The 21383-nt window shown below is 33.8% G+C and overlaps 1 protein-coding gene across 2 annotated transcripts; it reads left to right on the top strand.

Annotated features, from left to right (window-relative positions):
• Positions 1 to 412: 412 nt before the first annotated feature.
• Positions 413 to 21117, top strand: LOC123704619 (protein toll-like). Of its 2 annotated transcripts, none has more exons than XM_045653015.1 (10): positions 413 to 590; positions 12775 to 12874; positions 13244 to 13409; positions 14023 to 14278; positions 14787 to 15026; positions 15912 to 16075; positions 16447 to 16841; positions 17508 to 17610; positions 18264 to 18479; positions 19015 to 21117. In XM_045653015.1, exons 2-10 carry the CDS (start codon positions 12813 to 12815, stop codon positions 20446 to 20448), a joined length of 3036 nt encoding a protein of 1011 aa, XP_045508971.1. In that variant the 5' UTR covers positions 413 to 590; positions 12775 to 12812; the 3' UTR covers positions 20449 to 21117. The 2 variants fall into 2 exon arrangements, with proteins under 2 accessions (XP_045508971.1, XP_045508972.1); XM_045653016.1 differs by lacking the exon at positions 413 to 590 and adding an exon at positions 611 to 686.
• The last annotated feature ends 266 nt before the right edge of the window (positions 21118 to 21383 follow it).

Genomic DNA, 21383 nt, shown 5'->3' with positions numbered 1-21383 from the left:
ATAATTCTATAGTTAGGATGGTTGAATGTAGTCATAAACATTGTACAAATAAATCAGTCAAATTAGGTTGTTAAATAATATGGGGACAGTTTTATAGAATTTACGAAGCATGTAAAATCGTGGGTGGAAACCCATCTTAATTATATTTTCCATTGCTGCCTACATTAGATTATCTAAATAATTTCTTAAAAACAATGATACAAAAGAAGCAATGAATATCATTCTCGATTTTACGCTGCGCGTACACAACCGACAGAGATGCAAATATAAATAACAATAAGAACAAGCGAGATAAAATCGCACGTTCAACTAAAGCGAGACGCACATACCATTTAGCCATACGTGCGAGCGAGACAAAAGCCGAACATCCGTCTTCCATGCTTCTGTTTCTCAATAATTCTCAATTCAATTTAGTTGTTTGCAAAACTTCATTGACGTAATATGTATTCGATTTTAAAACTGTGATATTTTTACGTGTTTTTAATTATTGTAAATCAATTATTATAATACATGAATAGTGTTGTGATAATTTGTACTGTGTTTCATGTGTTTTGGAAGTGATTAATTTTGGATAATTGACCCTAAAACCGGTTAGTATTGTACAATATTGTTCTGACCTCAGCTTGATGGTTCGATTAAGTATGCTAAAAGAATCTGAATGAGTTTGATTTCATTGCAATTAACTGGTAAGTTAGTTTTTATCCTGTGGTGGTTCTGTTTTTAAAAACAAAAGCCAGTTCCTGGAATGATGGCGCCAAATTCAAAAATGTAGATCTTTATGTCGTATTTGTATTTGTATATTGTTTACAAAAATTATTGAGCGTTGAAAATTTGAATATAATTGTTATTGTATAGATGACGAAGTTTATTTAAATATGAAAAGCGTAAAACTTAGTTTAAATATGAGTAATAACTAATAGCAGATAATAACACAACTCATCTAGGTAGGTACTATATTTGAATTTACTACTATACAAAAATAATCTACATAATATCTACCTCCGGGAAGTTGGCACCGCACTTTGAAGTTAGAAAAATTTTAAAGGTTGTTCCAGGTTGTTCTAGGTTTGTTCTACATTGTTCCAGAATTTCATACAGCTGAGATTAATACTTTTCGAGAAACCCGATTTTTGAGCTGGCACCGCACTTTTTAGATATCGCGATTCTGGCGGTTGTTCCAGGTTGTTCTAGGTTTGTTCTATAATGTTCCAAAATATCGCGTCCGAAAAAAATTTATTTTCCACAAAATTCGTAAAAAACCAAAAAGAAGTTGGCACCGCACTTTGAAGTTAGAAAAATTTTAAAGGTTGTTCCAGGTTGTTCTAGGTTTGTTCTATATTGTTCCAAAATATCGCGCCCGAAAAAAAATTATTTTCCACAAAATTCGCAAGAAACCAAAAAGAAGTTGGCACCGCACTTTGATGTTAGAAAAATTTTGTTCCAAAATATCGCGTCCGAAAAAAATTTATTTTCCACAAAATTCGCAAAAAACCAAAAAGTAGTTGACCTCCGGGAAGTTGGCACCACACTTTGAAGTTAGAAAAATTTTAAAGGTTGTTTCAGGTTGTTCTAGGTTTGTTCTATATTGTTCCAAAATATCGCGTCCGAAAAAAATTTATTTTCCACAAAATTCGTAAAAAAACCAAAAAGAAGTTGGCACCGCACTTTGAAGTTAGAAAAATTTTAAAGGTTGTTCCAGGTTGTTCTAGGTTTGTTCTATATTGTTCCAAAATATCGCGTCCGAAAAAAAATTGTTTTCCACAAAATTCGTAAAAAACCACCTCCGGGAAGTTGGCACCGCACTTTAAAGTTAGAAAAATTTTAAAGGTTGTTCCAGGTTGTTCTAGGTTTGTTCTACATTGTTCCAAAATATCGCGTCCGAAAAAAATTTATTTTCCACAAAATTCGCAAAAAATCAAAAAGAAGTTGGCACCGCACTTTGAAGTTAGAAAAATTTTAAAGGTTGTTCCAGGTTGTTCTAGGTTTGTTCTATATTGTTCCAAAATATCGCGTCCGAAAAAAAATTATTTTCCACAAAATTCGCAAAAAACCAAAAAGAAGTTGGCACCGCACTTTGAAGTTAGAAAAATTTTAAAGGTTGTTCCAGGTTGTTCTAGGTTTGTTCTATATTGTTCCAAAATATCGCGTCCGAAAAAAATTTATTTTTCACTAATTTCAAAAAAAAAAAATATCTGGCACCGCACTTTTAAGATATCACGATTCTGGCGGTTGTTCTGAGTTGTCTATAGGCACCACATTTGAAGTGTTATCGAAATAACTATCTTTCTTTGAAAAATAAATAATGTTAATTAATAGCAAAAGTAAGTGAAACCGGAAAATGTTTTGTGAAGAAACAATTATAAGATGAATAAAATAATGTGTAAGTAGTTCTGAAAAGAACTTTTTAACGCTTTGAAAACTCGGTTATAATAAGATATGTCAAAGTTAATTACTATTAAGTTAATAAATACCTAATGAATAAATTTGATAAATACTATATTATATACCCTACAGAAACGTGTAAGAATGTTATCGAAATAACTATCTTTCTATGAAAAATAAACCTAGAACAACCTTTAAAATTTTTCTAACTTCAAAGTGCAGTGCCAACTTCTTTTTGGTTTTTTGCGAATTTTGTGGAAAATAAATTTTTTTCGGACGCGATATTTTGGAACAATATAGAACAAACCTAGAATAACCTGGAACAACCTTTAAAATTTTTCTAACTTCAAAGTGCGGTGCCAACTTCTTTTTGGTTTTTTGCGAATTTTGTGGAAAATAATTTTTTTTCTTTTTTGTTTTTTGCGAATTTTGTGGAAAATAAATTTTTTTCGGACGCGATATTTTGGAACAATGTAGAACAAACCTAGAACAACCTGGAACAACCTTTAAAATTTTTATAACTTCAAAGTGCGGTGCCAACTTCCCGGAGGTGGTTTTTTACGAATTTTGTGGAAAATAATTTTTTTTTCGGACGCGATATTTTGGAACAATATAGAACAAACCTAGAACAACCTGGAACAACCTTTAAAATTTTTCTAACTTCAAAGTGCGGTGCCAACTTCTTTTTGGTTTTTTACGAATTTTGTGGAAAATAAATTTTTTTCGGACGCGATATTTTGGAACAATATAGAACAAACCTAGAACAACCTGGAACAACCTTTAAAATTTTTCTAACTTCAAAGTGCGGTGGCAACTTCTTTTTGGTTTTTTGCGAATTTTGTGGAAAATAATTTTTTTTCGGACGCGATATTTTGGAACAATATAGAACAAACCTAGAACAACCTGGAACAACCTTTAAAATTTTTCTAACTTCAAAGTGCGGTGCCAACTTCTTTTTGATTTTTTGCGAATTTTGTGGAAAATAAGTTTTTTTCGGACGCGATATTTTGGAACAATGTAGAACAAACCTAGAACAACCTGGAACAACCTTTAAAATTTTTCTAACTTTAAAGTGCGGTGCCAACTTCCCGGAGGTGGTTTTTTACGAATTTTGTGGAAAACAATTTTTTTCGGACGCGATATTTTGGAACATTATAGAACAAACCTAGAACAACCTGGAACAACCGCCAGAATCGCGATATCTAAAAAGTGCGGTGCCAGCTCAAAAATCGGGTTTTTTGACTTTTCTCGAAAAGTATTAATAATAATAATAATAAAGGCGTAGGGATGTGACGACCCCATCGCCCCCGGTTGGCATATCTACAATAGATATCCCAACCGTGCAGTCAGTCACCCCGCAGGGCACCTTGTGGCGAGGTGTCGGGGAGTAGCGACCCCGCGGGAACCGAGCGCTCCCGGGGGAGGTCCCTGTCCTCACCTCTGGGCTGTCCCGGTGGCAGTTCGGAGTGAACAATGACGAGGTTCAGGATCCCCTACCTCTGGCTTGCCTTTGTTGGCCGTCCAGAGTGGAGCCGCTAGAGCTATATGCTCGGGGGTGGAAGTGTATAATGGCGTAATAGCGGGGAAACCCGCTCCGGGCCCGCGGGCCCGCGATGGTGAAACCGGTGCCGCACCTCTCTACACCCCCAGCCGTTCAGCTGATGTTGCCCCCTTGTTGCCATTATCGGTAACCTTTTTGGGAGCCCATCGACCGAACTGGCGAGTCACCGTCTGCCATAATTTTCAATTTTTAATATTGAAAAGGCAGACGTCCATAGTCCCCATAGACCCAATATACCAGTCCATCTAACACCCCCTTCCATAACCCAGTTTTATTCATTTCCATTTTTCTGCAATAGTCCTACATTGGCCGCGGACTGCCCAGGGCTGTATCTCTATAGTGCAGCCATGGGCAGGCTGCGGCTGGTGTCCCACAACACATTAAATTCTCTAAAGGGCCTCTGCGTGTTGGACATGTGTCCCCACGTAAGCCTTCCAAAGGACCGGGTATCATCCTTACGGCGATACCCGTGTATTATGGAGAGAGACATAATAATAATAATAAATTCTTTATTTGAAAACAGAAATACATGTGTACATATGCAATTAGATTTTGGGATAACTTACATATAATTAAAACATAAACCGTAGGTTAATTGCGCTATTTAAACAATGTCTCCTATACTAGGGAATGTCCTGTGTTACAGGAGACATTTATCCGTCCGTTGATACAAATGGTATACCTGATTATTGTAACAATTCTATATTATGCAAGTATCACTTTAGCCAAAGATTTGGTGAATTTAAAAAATATACTCTTTAGGAAAAAAAAAAAAAAGAGAAATTGAACTAAAAATCTAAAAGAATTTAAAAGAAAGGATATACGTATTGAGTGTGTGTGTGTGTGTGTGTGTGTGTGTGTGTGTGTGTGTGTGTGTGTGTGTGTGTGTGTGTGTGTGTGAGGGAGTGTTCGTGTGTGTGTGTTTTCTATTTTGTAGTTTGGATTAAATAATATAGTGATCTAACAAGTGTTCACATTCATCATAATTAAGATCTAGAAGGTAATTAGTTAGGTTGGACTTACATTGTAATGTGTTCATGTTGTGTATATTAAGTGTCTTATTTAATTTATTATATAGATGAGAACTTAGGAATTCGTAATGTCTTTTTGCAAGCTTAGTATTTGTATATAAGACTGGGCATATCGGCGGGGGTCGCCTCTTATCTGGGAATTTACTTTTAGTTGCGGGAAGGCTTTTATGCTTCTTCAACATTGCCCGGAGTATATACATTTTGCGCACTGTAAGTACCTTAAAGTCAGTGTATACTTGTTTCGTTGGGTATCTGAAGGGTTTGTTGAGAAGAGATTTAATCACTGCTCTTTGAGCTCGTTCAGCTTGTAGAATATTGTTTTTCGGAGCACCTCCCCAGACAGTGATGCAGTAACCAATAATTGATTCGCATAATGCGGTGTACACTATTTTAAGAACACCTTTATTGGCAGGGATCCGTAATTTTTTAAAAACGAATATTAACTTACGTATTCGCGAAGAGATGGCTTCAAGGTGCTGTTTCCAGGAGAGGCAAGAGTCTAACCAGACTCCGAGATATTTTACCGAGACGGCTCTATCTATGGATATACAATTGCAGGTATTTACTCTTTCGCACGAGTGGGCTATAATTTTGAAAGAAGGTTCAGGTGGAATAGCAGATATTTTACTGGCAAAGGTAATAAATTTAGATTTTTTAATATTTAAGGTCAGGAAGTTTGAAGAAAGCCAATTTTGAACAACACTTAAAGCACCTTCCGCTCCTTTCTTTGCCTCATCCCAGTCACGGCCACTCACTAAAAGTACAGTATCATCCGCATATGCTATGATACGTGTAGAAGGATAAGCAAGTTGGCAAAGATCGTTAACATATATTTGAAAAAGGAGCGGAGATAGTAAACTCCCTTGGGGTAAGCCAAATTCCAAACATTCTTCAGTGCTGATATGACTACCAATCTTAACGGATTGAGTTCTATTCGAGAGGAAATCTTCTAGTAGTTTGTAAGCTGTTCCCCGGATACCAATTCGCTCGAGCTTTTTTAGTTTTTAGTAATCTCAGCTGTATGAAATTCTGGAACAATGTAGAACAAACCTAGAACAACCTGGAACAACCTTTAAAATTTTTCTAACTTCAAAGTGCGGTGCCAACTTCCCGGAGGTATAATATCTTGTCTTTGGCTTTTTTTGTACATAATATTATGTATATTCTAGAAAATATACTGTTTGTTTGTATGTTTTCTGGCAGAGAAATACTCGGAAGTTGTAAGACAAATAAAAGAAAACTGCGTACGAACGTAGGTAGATACTAGATAGCTACGTGGGTTTTTTAAACTGGTTTTGCTTAGAATCGTAAATGGTACTATCCCAGACTAGCTGCTCCGCGCGGTTTCACCCACGTGGCTCCTCTCCTGTTGGTCGTAGCGTGATGATATATATAGCCTTCCTCGATAAATGAGCTAGGTATATAACACCGAAAGAATTTTTCAAATCGGACCAGTAGTTCCTGAGATTAGCGCATTCAATCAAACAAACAAACTCTTCAGCTTTATAATATTAGTATAGATTACTAAAGATACAACATTCAATCTTCAAATGGAGCATGGACATCAAAATACCGAAGTAAAATGTGGCAAATTCGCCACATTTTATTTGTGCCACTACTGAAGTGATAAATATATCTAAGCGTGTAATAAGAGAAATTAAATGCATACCTAGGTAAATAAATGCACATTATTTAGTATTTTTATTATACCTAACCATGATTAGTCAATATTTTAAAATGAACAATGATTCGTAAATTCATCTTTACTTCTTTACTAATAATAAACAGCTGAAGAGTTTGTTTGAACGCGCTCATCTCTGGAAATACTGGACCGATTTAATAAAAAATACTTACCTACCTACGTGATCTCCGTGTGTTGAGTGCTTTAATAGGTAATACCACAAGGATTTTTTAAAATTTTTGTTTGTCTGTCTGTCTGTTTGTCTCGTTTAATCTCTGAACGGCTGGACCGATTTTGGTGGAAATTTCACCGACAGATAGCTGATATTATAAGGAGTAAATTAGGCTATTCTTTATTCCCACGGAAACCGCCCGGTGCAGCTAGTATACGTAAAGGATATTATTTAATTAGAACGCGCAAACGAAGTCGCGGCCACAGCTAGTATGTTTATTGTTTTAATAATTAATTACCAACCGAACAAAAAGTCAATTTTATTTATGTCTGTCTTGTGTTTAAAATAATCTCTTATTTCCTATCCTACTAATATTATTATAAATGCGAAAGTTTGTGAGGATGTGTGTGTGTCTGTGTTTGTTACTCTTTCACACAAATACTACTGAACCGATTAGAATGAAATTTAGTACACTTATAGAGGGTAACTTGGATTAACACATAGGATAGGTTTCATCCCGGAAATCCCATGGAAATGGGAATTATGCGGGTTTTTCTTTCAAAACGCGGGCGAAACCGCGGGCGGAAAGCTAGTATTTTATAAACCATAAACATAACAGATACGTTCTCATGTATGTTTTCGATATGAATAAGCAGAAATAGATGCTCATATTTTAGTTAAATGTTTATTTATACTGATAAATATAATATTATCATAACAACGCCCCTCGAACAAAATATTAGTACTTAGGTATATTATGTTTCAGAACATTACTATGAAATCATCACTAATTACTACATAGGTATAATACAAAGTCGCTGTCTGTCCGTCACAATGTATGCTAAATGCTTAAATCTTTAAAACTACCTACACAGATTTTGATGATATTTGGCAATGATGTAGCTTTAAGTTAATTTACCATTCTATAACATATATACTTCCCTTCCTCGATAAATGGGCAATTTAAAACCGAAATAATTTTTCAAATCGGACCAGTAGTTCCTGAGATTAGCGCGTAAGTATAGATTACAAACAGACACTCCAATTTTATTATTAGTTTAGATACCTTCAAAGAAAAACCCACATAGTTCCCTTTCCCCTGGGAATTTCGGGATAAAACGTATGTGCCAAATTTCATTATAATCGGTTCAGTAGTATTCGGGAAAAAGAGTAACAAACATACACACACACATCCATCCTCAAATCTTTCGCATTTAACTATAATATTAGTAGGATTGCTAGGATAGGTACTATAGCTTTCCGCTAGCGGCTTCGCCCGCGTTTTCAAAGAAAAACCCGCATAGTTAGGTTTAAAGACTTTATTACTCATAAAAACAATAGTTCACTTAAAATGAGTTACATGCTATCTTATATATAAATTAATCTTATCTCTAGTTTAAGGTAATACTCATACAGTACAAATTTTACATATTTTTATACTTTATACAAAACAAGCTTAAGTTGTATTCTACTTTTCTATTCTAAATTACAGTGTATATGATTTTTAAGTAATTTTTTGAATACATTAAGACTCTTACAATTTTTTAATTTTTTTGGCAGTCTATTGAACATCTGTGCTCCTTCAAAGAGTATAGTTTTTTTTCCATAGTTAGTTCGAGTCGAGATAGGTTGCAAATCATTTTGATTTCTCAAGTTATATTTTGTTGATTTTTTAGGTATTTGTAGATTTGATTTTGTTGTATTTGTTGTTATTTTCTTGATAAGGATACATGTGGAATATGCGTAAATTTGTGAGAGTGTAAATAATTTAGTTGTTGAGTATAGTGTTTTTGTAGAAGTAAGGTAATGATAGTTAAAAAGAGTTTTTATAATTTTGTTCTGAGTTCTTTGTAGTGAAATTAAATTTGTTTTGGAGGCTGATCCCCATATCTCAATTAAATAATCTAGATGAGGCTTTACTAAAGAATTATAGATCATTAAACGTTCTTTTTTTGGAATACACTGTGTTACTCTATGGAGTGATCTTAGTAGTGATGTTAGTTTACTTTTGATATGGTTAATATGTACCGTCCAAGTGAGTTTATCATCTAACCACAGCCCTAGGTATTTTTCACAGTTTGAGTATTGGATGATTTCCTTATCTATAGTAAGAATTGGGGTAGTGTTTGGAAGGGGTTTATTCTTTGCAGCAAATATCATGAATGAAGTTTTTTTTGTATTGATTGTGAGAAGATTGTATTTAAGAAAACCCGCATAGTTTGAATTGTCTGTTTGTTCTGTAACTATCTATTACTTAGTATTCTTTACACACCTAAAGAATGTCTATTCTTAGACTTAAGTATGCTAAGTTGGACAACTTTAAATATTTATTAGTTAAGTTACATTATGTATTAGCTAACGCCTTTCTCTAAAATAAAACTAATAATAACGCTTTTGTCTCAGACTTTGAGCGCGGCGAATGTAAAAATTCCGTAACGAAAAAACCTAACACCCCCCCCTCCAACCGGCACAGCGATGCGATGCTAGATATGCAATAGCTTTACCGCGGCAGTCAAATGCCACATGTATTTTTTAAATGGTTTGGTTTATAAGTCCAGAACAACAATAAATAAACAAATGACGTGACGGCCTTATTGCTAAAAGCAATCTCTTCCAGGCAATTAAAGGAAAGGACATGTAAGACGGTAGTTACGTAAAAGCGGAAACTAAAGTAAACTATGTCGAAAAATAAAACAAAAAATTAAAAATTAAAGTTAAAGTACCTAGTACGAAAACTAAAAAATTAATCGCAATATGTGTTGGTAGTAAGCGCTTAACTCGAGAACGGCTGAATCGATTTCGATAAGTAATTATTTTTTATAAACTCAAACTCAAACATGTATTTATTCAATTAGACTTCTTCGAGAAGCACTTTCGAATCGTCATTACATATTTTTAACATTTACCACCGATTCGGAAAGCAGTATCTATGGAGAAGAACCGGCAAGAAACTCCACGGGCGAAGCCGGGGCGGCCCGCTAGTTTTTAATAAATACGTGATCTGTGTTCTGTATTATTATTTTTAACTGAACTTTGAGGCATTGAACATCAATGTTTACTTTTTGTGTAAAGTATCGACTTTGAAATCATTTCAAAGATGGCGGATCACCATGTATCGCATTTTCCTCGTATCGATTACGATATTCTTGATTGTAGGGCTGCCAAAAAAATATTAAATATTTAATTAGTTAAAAATGTTATTTAATATTTAATTAGGTAATGATTAATTATTTATTAGTGCTATAGATATTGCGTTTTTATTTCCAATGCTCATTTAGTAAAATATCAATTTGAAAAAACAAATAAAAAAAATAGTTTTATAAACCGTTTAAGCAAGAGATTCTAAAAACAAGATGACAATTTTTTTATATAATAAACTATTATATACCTCGCGGTTTTATCCGCATAGCTCCGCTCCTATTGGATTTAGATTTAGCGTGATAATTTATACATAATATCTAAAACTGAAGAAACTAACTTTTTCTTCGAAGAAATTAGCGCGTTCAACCAAACAAAAAAGCTCTTCAGCTCTATATTATTAGTAAGATTATTACGTAATATAAAAAATAATAATATTAACTATTGATATACCAACCCTACTGTTTGGTTAGCATATCTCTTGATAAGGTACTGGTTTAACTTAGTGGTTTTTCTCAAGTTATGTATATTAACTGATTGCAAGAAAGGAAGTTGACAATTTGATACGTATGTATTTGCTATAAGTACTAGTATTGCAACATGGTTTCGTTTGCGTTTCTAGTTTACACTTCATAGTATAAAACAAGTCGCTTTCTCTGTCCCTATATCCCTATGTATGCTTACATCTTTAAAACTATGAAACTAATTTTGATGCGTTTTTTTAATAGATAAGTACCTAAAGGTATTCCGTAAGTGATAAAAGTTACCAATAACACGATAGTATTTTCTTGTTTGAACTTGGACTTAAACTTTTTTAAATGAGTTTTTGAACAAGATTCTTCTTTACTAGCTGTGCTCTGCGATTTTATTCGAATTGCTCCGCTCCTATTGCCTATGATATAGCCTTTTATCTAACATGGAAATAGTTTTTCAAATCGGACCCGTAGTTCCTGATATTATCGCGTTCAATTAAACAAACAAACTCTTCAGCTTTATAATATGGATAACAACAATATTGGACTTTATAATAATTCCTAACCATGAAATTAATTTATAATGTTACTTAAAATGAAACAACTTTTCCTTTGTCTTAATTCGAATAAAAAAAAAACACAATAGTTTTACAGATAATTAATAAGCGACAAAATGGCGGGAAATCACGCGCCACGTGACGTCATCAATTATACCCGCTATTTAATAATCGTTAATATTATCTACGTATTAATTTTAATTGACGAAAACAAACAATATTGTGGGGGGTTTTTCATCATCATCACTACATAGTATAAAACAAAGTCGCTTACTCTGTCCCTATGTCCCTTTGTATGCTTGAATCTTGAAAACTACGCAACCGATTTTAGATTTCCCGATTCAAGAGGAAGGTTTTAGTATATTATTTATTAGGTTTTAGATAAAGCGGGCGAAGCCGCGGGCGGAAAGCTAGTTTTACTTATAAATGATTAGCCACTTTTATATCGAGACTAGTTTTCCGTCCGCGGCTTCGCTTGCGTTTTCATAGAAAACCCGCATAGTTCCCGTTCCTGTGGGATTTCCGGGATAAAACCTTTCCTATGTGTTAATCTAAGTTACCCTTTATAAGTGTGCTACATTTCATTGTAATCGGTTCAGTAGTATTTGCGTGAAAGAGTAACATACATACACATACATCCTTACAAACTTTCGCATTTATAATATTAGCAGGATAATTAAGTGTACTTAATTGGCTTTTAAATGTATTTTTGCATTAAGTACAGTAATATTTGTACACCATTATCAGTAAATGATAAGAGACATGTATATATATATTATAATGTCAAAGGTTAGTAATCAAGTGTTATATTAATATTATAATGAGATTAAATGCTCTTTGTTATAAGGAAATATTTGTGGAAAAGTAAAAAATCGGTAAAGTGCGAGTCGGACTCGCGACACTAAGGGTTCCGTAGATTTTCGAAGTGAAACTTCTTTAGACGCGTTCAGGGAAAAATTTCAATGTCGCGTCATGACAAAACCGTCACGTCATGGAGTAGCGACGATTTTGGTATCTTTGAATCTTGCCAAAGAAGTTTCACTTGTGACAAGTGTGCTCAGCCCACATGCTCTTTTTATCTCTTTATAAATGATCCCTTTTAATCGCAACATTATGGTATTAGCTTGGTATTAATAATATTTAAAAATATAGCTTATTTTATTTTTGAAATAGCTGCCCTCTTTTGTATTTTTATAGCAACTCAAAAAGTGCAATAGGTACATAAGTTGTAATTTCAAGTTAATTATTTGCATGCGAAAGTACATAATATTATTTATTACCTACCTGCTGGATACTATCCACATTCCATTTTTATATTTTGGTTTTAATGGCATTCAAATCCATACTTAATATTATAAATGCGAAAGTAACTCTGTCTGTCTGTTACTCAATCACGCCTTAACTACCGAACCAATTTGCATGTGGTATAGAGATATTTTGATACCCGAGAAAGGAAGGCTACTTTTTACCCCGGGACATAGGATAGGTTTTATCACGGAAATCCCACGGGAACGGGAACTATGCGGGTTTTTCTTTGACTGCGCGGGCGAAGCCGCGTGTAGAAAGCTAGTGCTTTATAAATATACATTTTTATCGCCCTGAATGGCGGACGACGCGGCTTCGAATACCGCTTCGTGATCGAATTTTATTTTTCATTTTCATTCATTAAAAATTAAATCCACATTAACTAGTACGTGTTAACAATTTTTAAAATAAACTTATTGTAACATAGATATAATTGATCAAAATTACGTAAGTATACATATTATTATATTTCAGATGCTGTGATGCTGCAACTAAGGCCGTAGTATCCCAGCATGAGACAGTGCTTCTTACTGGCTCTGCTGGTAGCCAGCAGTTGCGGGGGCGATGATCTTCTGTGAGTAGACCAATATACCAGTAGTCTATTAGACCAAATAGTTGACTAATAAAAGACAATCAGTATGAAATTCTGTTTCAGTTAATTCTTATACGTGAAAACAACTGAACAGATTTTGATGATACTTATCAGTAGTGAATAGTGATGAAGCTTATCTACAAGAAATTAATTAGAATAAAACATAAGCTATAGAAATACTTGGTTTTTGCCCGCGGCTTCGTTCGCGTGCCTTACCTACCTAGTTTTATTTTAAAATTACAGTCTTCTTTGGTATATTTTTGATTTTTTTTAAATAATAAATTTATCATTATGTAATTTCTAACAAACACACATTTATCTTTCTCTTATAAATGAATTTTCCTTTTCCAGCGACTTTCCATACAACTCCAGCGCTTACCAATGGGTAGGGGAGGGGATAACGTCCGGTTGCCTAGCAACCAAGATGATAGCTCAAGTGGAGGTGTCGTGTGCCCTTCCAGAGAGGGTCACGGTGTCTGTGGACAGTGGGGGGGAGGGCGTGCAGGTTGTTTGTGAAGTAAGTTATTAGAAAAAAGAACAAAAAGTCTTGTTTTGGGGGTAGTTTTAAGTTATGTAAAATAAAGACTTCATATATTATAACGTAAACATAACCAGAAATAGAATAAAAGATGTGAATCTTTTTTCTATTTTACGAGGGTAGTTATAAATTATGTATATTGCATACCCCCCCAAAAATAATTCATATTCATGCTATTGTGTGAAACAGAATAAATTGAAATTAAAAAAATAATAATTAACGAACTAAAAACAAGAAGACTCACAATTCACAATCGCCTATCAAAAGGTCGTCAAATAATTAACACGTTCAAAATTAGCACTTTTTCGTGGAAATAATGTTCAAAATCGATTGTATCGCTTATTAGAAAACTCTGCCTCATAAATGCACAGGCAGAGTTTTGTTTCGTACAATTTTTAGACGAGACTCTGAGTCAAATTGTTTAGTTTACGTCAATAATAAAGAATAAAGAGCTAAATATAAATGGGGAAAAGTATTTTATCCCCTATTTTAAGGAAAAAAATATAATTTTTAAAAAACAAAAAATTGAATATATTGCTTTACCATATAATATAAAGAAAGAATAAAACACCTTAAAATTGTATCCTTCCAGGACAGTACCTACACCTGTACACACATACAACAAGTCAAACCGTACATCACAAACTACACACACACGCACGCACCCAAAACTGTCAGATACCTCACACTTGATAGCTGTCAACCCCCACAACCCCTGTCATGTGTGCTAGATATCATTGACGGGAACGGTGTGACGAGATTGACGGTCAAACATTTGGATGTACACCTGACAGAGGGACATTTTGACGGGCTGGGTAATGTGACAGCGGTGGTATTTTTGTATGCGGGTGAGTTGATAAATGTATTTATTAATTTTATTAATTTTGGTAACAGACTATGAATTGTACAAATAGAAGTAATTGTTGTTTGACAGACCCATATATTACTGTACAGACTAACATAGATGTAATGATTAATTAACTTTGCCCTATGTTAATTTTATTTTATGCTTGTGTACTGTTTACTTTAACAATCGACTTTTTTTTGTGATTGTTGATTGGGCCCTTCCGGTTCGCCCCAATTAATTATCCAGTTAATACAAATAGAAGGCATAATATTTTTTGTTAAAACATAATTCGAGATACAGATTTTTTATTGAATTAAAATCAACCTTACATCAGAAAAAATGACAAAAAGTTCTCAAAAAATTTAAAAATTTGTTAAAAAATAATTCGAGGTACAGATTTTTTATTGACTTAAAATCAACCGCTTACATCAGAAAAAATGGCAATAAATTCTCAAAATTTTTTTCAAAAAACCTTGATTACTTATAAATTCCTTATATTTCGTTTCCAGCACCCAACGTAACCATCCCCTACACAGCGCTTTCAACCCTGAAAGCGCTGCAATATTTAAAATTCACGGGTGGTATAATACAACCAATGCATAAAGCGCTTAAATCGCTGCAAAAGATCGAAATAGCTGAAAGTGCTATACCCAAAGTGGATAGGAATTTGTTTAAAGGTTCAACAGGGTTGGTGCAAGTGTCGTTGTGGGGTAATAGTGTTGGGGTAGTAGAGGGGGACGCTTTTGACGGTGAGTTTTTTTAAGACAATTATAAAAAAAGCAAAAAAAATTTTTTTTTTCGATTCCTTTTTTGAGTGAAACTTCTTTAGGCGCATTGAGAGTAAAATTTCAAGGTCGCGTCATGGCAATAACGTCACGTCATGGAGTAAGGCAACGACTTTGATATCTTTGAATCTTGCCAAAGAAGTTTCAATTCTGATACGTGTGCTCAGCACACACGCTCCTTTTTTTATTTATCGAGCATTCATTAATATTAATATAACTCGAACATGTGTTTGTTTGAACGTACTAATCTCAGGAACTACTGGACCGATTTCATGAATCATTAAATCAATATTTTTAATTGAAGTGTGGTCTATCTTCCATTTTCGTAATTTTTGTTCTATTGTGTCACATCTCAGTATTTTTGAAATATATGGTCTTACCACAAAAAACTTTAGACAGGGTTTAACTTTAAGCGCGGGTTCTCTTTAATCTGGTTTTGTCGTATTTCACATAGACAACTATTAAAGTGACAGATCCCTGGTTTAAAGTTAGACTGTGTCACAGAATACATAATAGTAGCTAAACGCTAACTGTGTTTAAATTGTTTTGTTGTTAGACCAATAATGTTTCTTATGTAATCTTTCTGTATTGTACCATTGTTTTTTAAGCTATACAAAACTATAAAAAATGAAGTCCCATGTCCCCTAGTGGGGTGGGGTAGATGCATTATGCATACATCTGTTTCTCTGATCGATTTTCTTTAGGGACAAGTAGGTGATCAGCGTTCTGTGTCCTGCCAGACCGAGACATTTTTTTTTCTTCGTCTCCACCAGGAATCGAACCCGTGGTCGTTTTTTAAGCTATGCATGATTATTATTTTTTTTCAACAAATAAATATTTTCTTTCCAGACCTCCCTCATCTCCAAAACGTTAGTTTAAACTCGAACGGTCTAACGCACCTCCCCCACACCATATTCACGAACACCCCCCACATTACTTACTTGGATCTATATAATAACGACTTCAGTGTCATACAGACGGACACGTTTAAAGGACTGCAAGAAGTTAGGGAGGTAAGTAACGGCTGGTGTAATTTTGATGGATTTTTGTTAAGTGATAGATGACATTTTTAAATGACGACTAGTATGTTTTAATGTAATTATTGATAGATCTTTATAGTATTATTGGAATAATACGACAAACATTCTGTATATTAATATAATAATAATATTTTTTTTAATTTATTTAAAAACAATAAATAAACATGTAATATTTATTTCAAATGTAACTTTTTAAAGTACAAGTAAAGAGTGATTTCCTAATATAACTATTGTATAAAATATAGTTACTATGTGCTAACTTGAAAAAAATTATTGCCAACCTACCAACATTGACTAATAAACATAAAATAACGTGACACTTACATTAATATTATTTATTTCAGATATTACTCTTCGGTAACAGAATACCGTTAAAACTAGAAGATTCAGTGTTCGCCAACCTGCCAACACTGACTAACCTTGACTTACATGAAAACGATCTTACCGAATTACCTCCCCATATATTTACAAACAGTACTAACATACAAAAAATAGATCTTTCATACAATAAATTGGCAACACTTAATCCAGTTTTTACTGGTATAAACTTAAATAACTTGGATCTAAGTCACAACTTGTTACAAGTGTTGCCAACTAACTTATTCCAAGATCAGACTAAGTTAGAAATATTGGATCTAAGTTACAATAACTTGACAGAGTTGCCAAGTGGTTTATTTTCGACTTTGAACAGTTTAAATGTTTTGAGGGTAACCGACAATAAATTGGGATATTTGGACGGGTAAGTACTTTTTATTTATCGGCCTTACCTGTGGGCCTTACTAATAAAAAGTTAAACAATGGATAAATTTCTACCATTTTCTACCATAGCTGTGTCCTGCTCTTGCTCACATGAAACGTCAATCATAAAAACAAGACAGTTTATTGCAATAACTAATCCATTGCAAAGCGAATGGGTAACATTTTATTAGTAAGACCGTAATTTTATATGAACCTCATAACTCCATCTGAATATTATTTTCCTTAATATTATCAATGACTAGCTGCGCCCCGCGGTTTTACCCGCAGTGCTCCGCTCCTGTTGGTCTTAGCGTGATGATATAATATAGCCTTCCTCGATAAATGAGCTATATAACACCGAAGAATTCAAATCGGACCAGTAGTTCCTGTGATTAGTATAGATTCAGACATCAATAAATATGTAATAGATCAAATCAAATCAAAAAATCTATACTAATATTATAAAGCTGAAGAGTTTGTTTGTTTGAACGCTAATCTCGGGAACTACAGGTCCGATTTGAAAAATTCTTTAGGTGTTCGATAGCTCATTTATCGAGGAAGGCTATTGGCTATATACCATCACGCTAACACCAACAGGAGCGGAACAATGCGGGTGAAACCGCAGAGCACAGCTAGTCTGTTATAATTTGTATTTATTTTATTGCAGCGGTGCTTTTTTGGGACTATCTAACTTGAAAGAACTATACTTAGACAACAATAAGTTGAAAATGTTGCAAACGAACACTTTCGACTTGGTCAATAACTTGCGGGTAAGATATCCCTTACAACCTGTGAATCACAATGAATCAACAATAAAAAATAAATTAATGATAAATCTTTAATCATTTGAATTTGATATTTTACTTAACTAATTTGTATTTATACTAAGATTTTAGCATTTTGAGACTTTTCAGTATGAAAAAAATGTTTTCAGTAAATTTATTAATATGCTGTTAAAATTCAAAAAAGTATTTTTTGCTAGAAAAAATTGTTTCATTAAAGTTTTCCCTTGAAGTACTAAAGTACTTTAAGCGCATTGAGAGTAGTTTCAAAGTCGCGTCATGGCAATACCGTCACGTCATGGAAGGCGACGATTTTTGTATCTGTGCCAAAGAAGTTTCACTTCTAACACGTGTGCTCGGTACACACAATTTTTTTAAATATTCTTATTTATATGCACATTTTATTTATATTTATACTAGCTTACCGCCCGCGGCTTCGCCCGCTTTGTCTAAAACCTTATAAATTATATACTAAAACCTTCCTCTTGAATCACTCTATCTATTAAAAAAACCTCATCAAAATCGGTTGCGTAGTTTTAAAGATTTAAGCATACAAAGGGACATAGGGACAGAGAAAGCGACTTTGTTTTATACTATGTAGTGATACTATAGTATAGTGAAAATGTATTTTTTCATTACAGGTACTCTCAATTTCCCACAATTACCTAACTTTCACCCCCCCTACCCCCTCCGGCTATTCTAACTTAGATCACCAATCCCCGTTATCAAGTTTAAGTGATCTAGTTAAGTTGGATCTGGATCATAACTTAATAAGTAACATTTGTGAAGATTGGCGAAGTGTGATGGTCTACTTGAAGTATTTGGATCTATCATATAATAGGATCGATGAAGTGACTGTGAGTTTTTATTTATTTTTTATATTTTACTAGCTTACCGCCCGCGGCTTCGCCCGCTTTGTCTAAAACCTAAATTATATACTAAAACCTTCCTCTTGAATCACTCTATCTATTAATAAAAACCGCATGAAAATCCGTTGCGTAGTTTTACAGATTTAAACATACAAAGGGACAGAGAAAGCGACTTTGTTTTATACTATGTAGTGATTTATTTTTCATTATATACACAGTTAATATACAATTTTCGGCTTCATGGATATAAGCCATTTATTTACTAGCTGTGCCCCGCGGTTGCACCCGCGTTGCTCCGCTCCTGTTAGTCTTAGCGTGATGATATATAGCCTTGCTCGATAAATGGGCTATCTAACACCGAAAGAAGTTTTCAAATCGGACCAGTAGTTCCTGAGATTAGTGCGTTCAAACAAACCAACTCTTCAGCTTTGTAATATTAGCATAGATAAAGAATATATAAAAAAATAGTAAGAAACTGCTTAATTTACCAAATTATTTACTAATTAAAAAATCTTTGTTACAGGACATCGACCTATCCTTCATAGGCTCCGCCACAGTGGACTTACGTCACAACAACATCACGACGATCCGACTAACCGACACGACATATCTAACCGACACGATATATCGTACCGACACTACCGACACACCTCTGGAAATTCTCTTAGACAATAACCCATATAACTGCGACTGTTCCCTTTACACACTACTCAAATATATGAAAAATAATCCAAAAAATAGTCGTTTAATATTGGGTAACGCGCAGTGTGTAAAACCAAACGATTTGTCGGGCAACAAGTTGGCCAACTTGTCGCCCAACAAATTGGTTTGCGAATACAAACGTTGCCCACAAAATTGTTCTTGCTTCGTTCGACCGGCGACTTTAAAATATGAGATATATTGCAATAAATCGCTAGACAAGTTGACCGATTTGCTGCCCGATTTACCAGATGAGTTGAAAAACGCTGAATTAAGTCTAAAAAAATCGACAGATTTAAGTTATTTACCAAGTTATGTTACGTTGGTTAACTTAACTGGTTTAAATTTAACAGACGCGCCTAAAGTTAATATTGCAACTACGATAGATTTAAGTAACAATAACTTAACTCAAGCACCAATAGAATTACTTAAAAACAGCTGTTCTTTATATTTATCGAAAAATCCATTTAAATGCGATTGTTCCTATAAAAACAGTTTACAAATCTTACGACAATATAAAAACAACATTTTAGACTATGGTCTAATAGCTTGCGATAATTCTGAAGTTATCTCTTCCAAAAATATCGACTCTATATGTGTTCTGCGATACGCTATTATAGCTATATCTTCTCTGGCCTTATTAACTATTATTTCTATAACTTTGATACTAAGTTATTACAAAAACCGTGTTGTCATACGAATTATTCTTCGTAAACTCGGTTTTACAATCGCCGATGTTTTACCAGAAGACATAAAATATGACGCTTTCATAAGTTATGCGCACCAAGACGAAAATATAGTGACGAATAAAATTCTACCAAATTTGGAGGGTAGGAAGAAATTAAAATTGTGCATACACACTCGTGATTGGCTGGTCGGGGATTGGATCCCCGAACAAATAGCGAGATCTATAGATCAATCGCGATGTACTATAATAGTTTTGTCGAAAGATTTCGTTGAGTCAATATGGGGTAGTTTGGAATTTCGCACCGCACACACTAAAGGCAGGATCGTAATACTAGTTGTAGATGATGTTTATCAAAAAACTAATCTAGATAGTGATTTAAAGGCATATTTAACATTAAATACATATATAAAGTTGGACGATCCTTTAGTTTGGGAGAGACTAAATGACGCCATTTTAGTACACGGGAAGAATAAAAGTTTAAAGGAAGTTAGTGAGAAAATAGCGCCCGTTTTGCTAAATGTCAAGTTGAATAAAGATGGCAAACTGGTTAATACTGCGCCGGGGGTTTAGAAATAATGTATTTTTGTTATAACGTATATTTTGAGGGTTAAATCTATAAAATGAGGTTAGTTTTTATTTTTAACTTGCCTCTGAGTTTCTGTATGAAACAACCTTTAGTTATGAAAACAAGATAGGAAAGAAATACTTTGAACGTAGAAATATATAAGGTACTAAGAAATCAAAAATTTATAAACTGACCTAAGTATAGCAATGTTCATATTTTTTCGTAAAATAATTGAAAACGACTGAACCTATTAAAATAAAAGTTTAAGTCAATTTAGATCATGTGTCTAAAAAAAGGCAGATAAAGTCTTCATTAGAAATAAATCGCAATTAAAATCCGTTTTAAAAGCGATTTCCCAGTTCCCACCTCTTTATAATATATTTTGCTTATACTAATTTCTACCCGAGACTTCGTTTGCAAAAAAGTTAATATTATGATTCCACGCATTGCGTTATGTGTAAGTATGTACAAACAGACTGACAAAAAAATATTTTCTTTAAGTTTTTCTTACGGTGCATTTACATCAAACCAGCGAATGCTCTTCTTCTCATAGTGGGGACTATGTGTAAAAAGGCGTAGAGCATTCTTTCGTGATTCTTAGTGCGTTCGAAAAGATTATATACCTATGCAATGTTCTAATACTGAACAACACTGAATACGAGTTTTCGTTTACACTAAAAGATGACGAAACATCTAGAATCTGTAACTACATTCTTGCAAATAAATATAATTTGAATTTGAAAGAATGCTCTTGCTCTATGTTCGTTCGATGTAAATACACTGTTACACGATTGACGTGTTTTGTTATCGGTATATGGATGACGTGTTATTTAAATAAACAAAATTAAGTTAATAAATGGCGTATTTCTGAAAAGCTATAATAATATAGAATAATATTGCATTGAATATATAATAAAATTTCAATAAGTTTTAAACACAT

This window comes from Colias croceus, chromosome 30 (assembly GCF_905220415.1).
Source record: "Colias croceus chromosome 30, ilColCroc2.1".
Taxonomy (NCBI): domain Eukaryota; kingdom Metazoa; phylum Arthropoda; class Insecta; order Lepidoptera; family Pieridae; genus Colias; species Colias croceus.
Note: the sequence above shows the minus strand (reverse complement) of the source record. Positions and strands in the feature narration are given on the sequence as shown.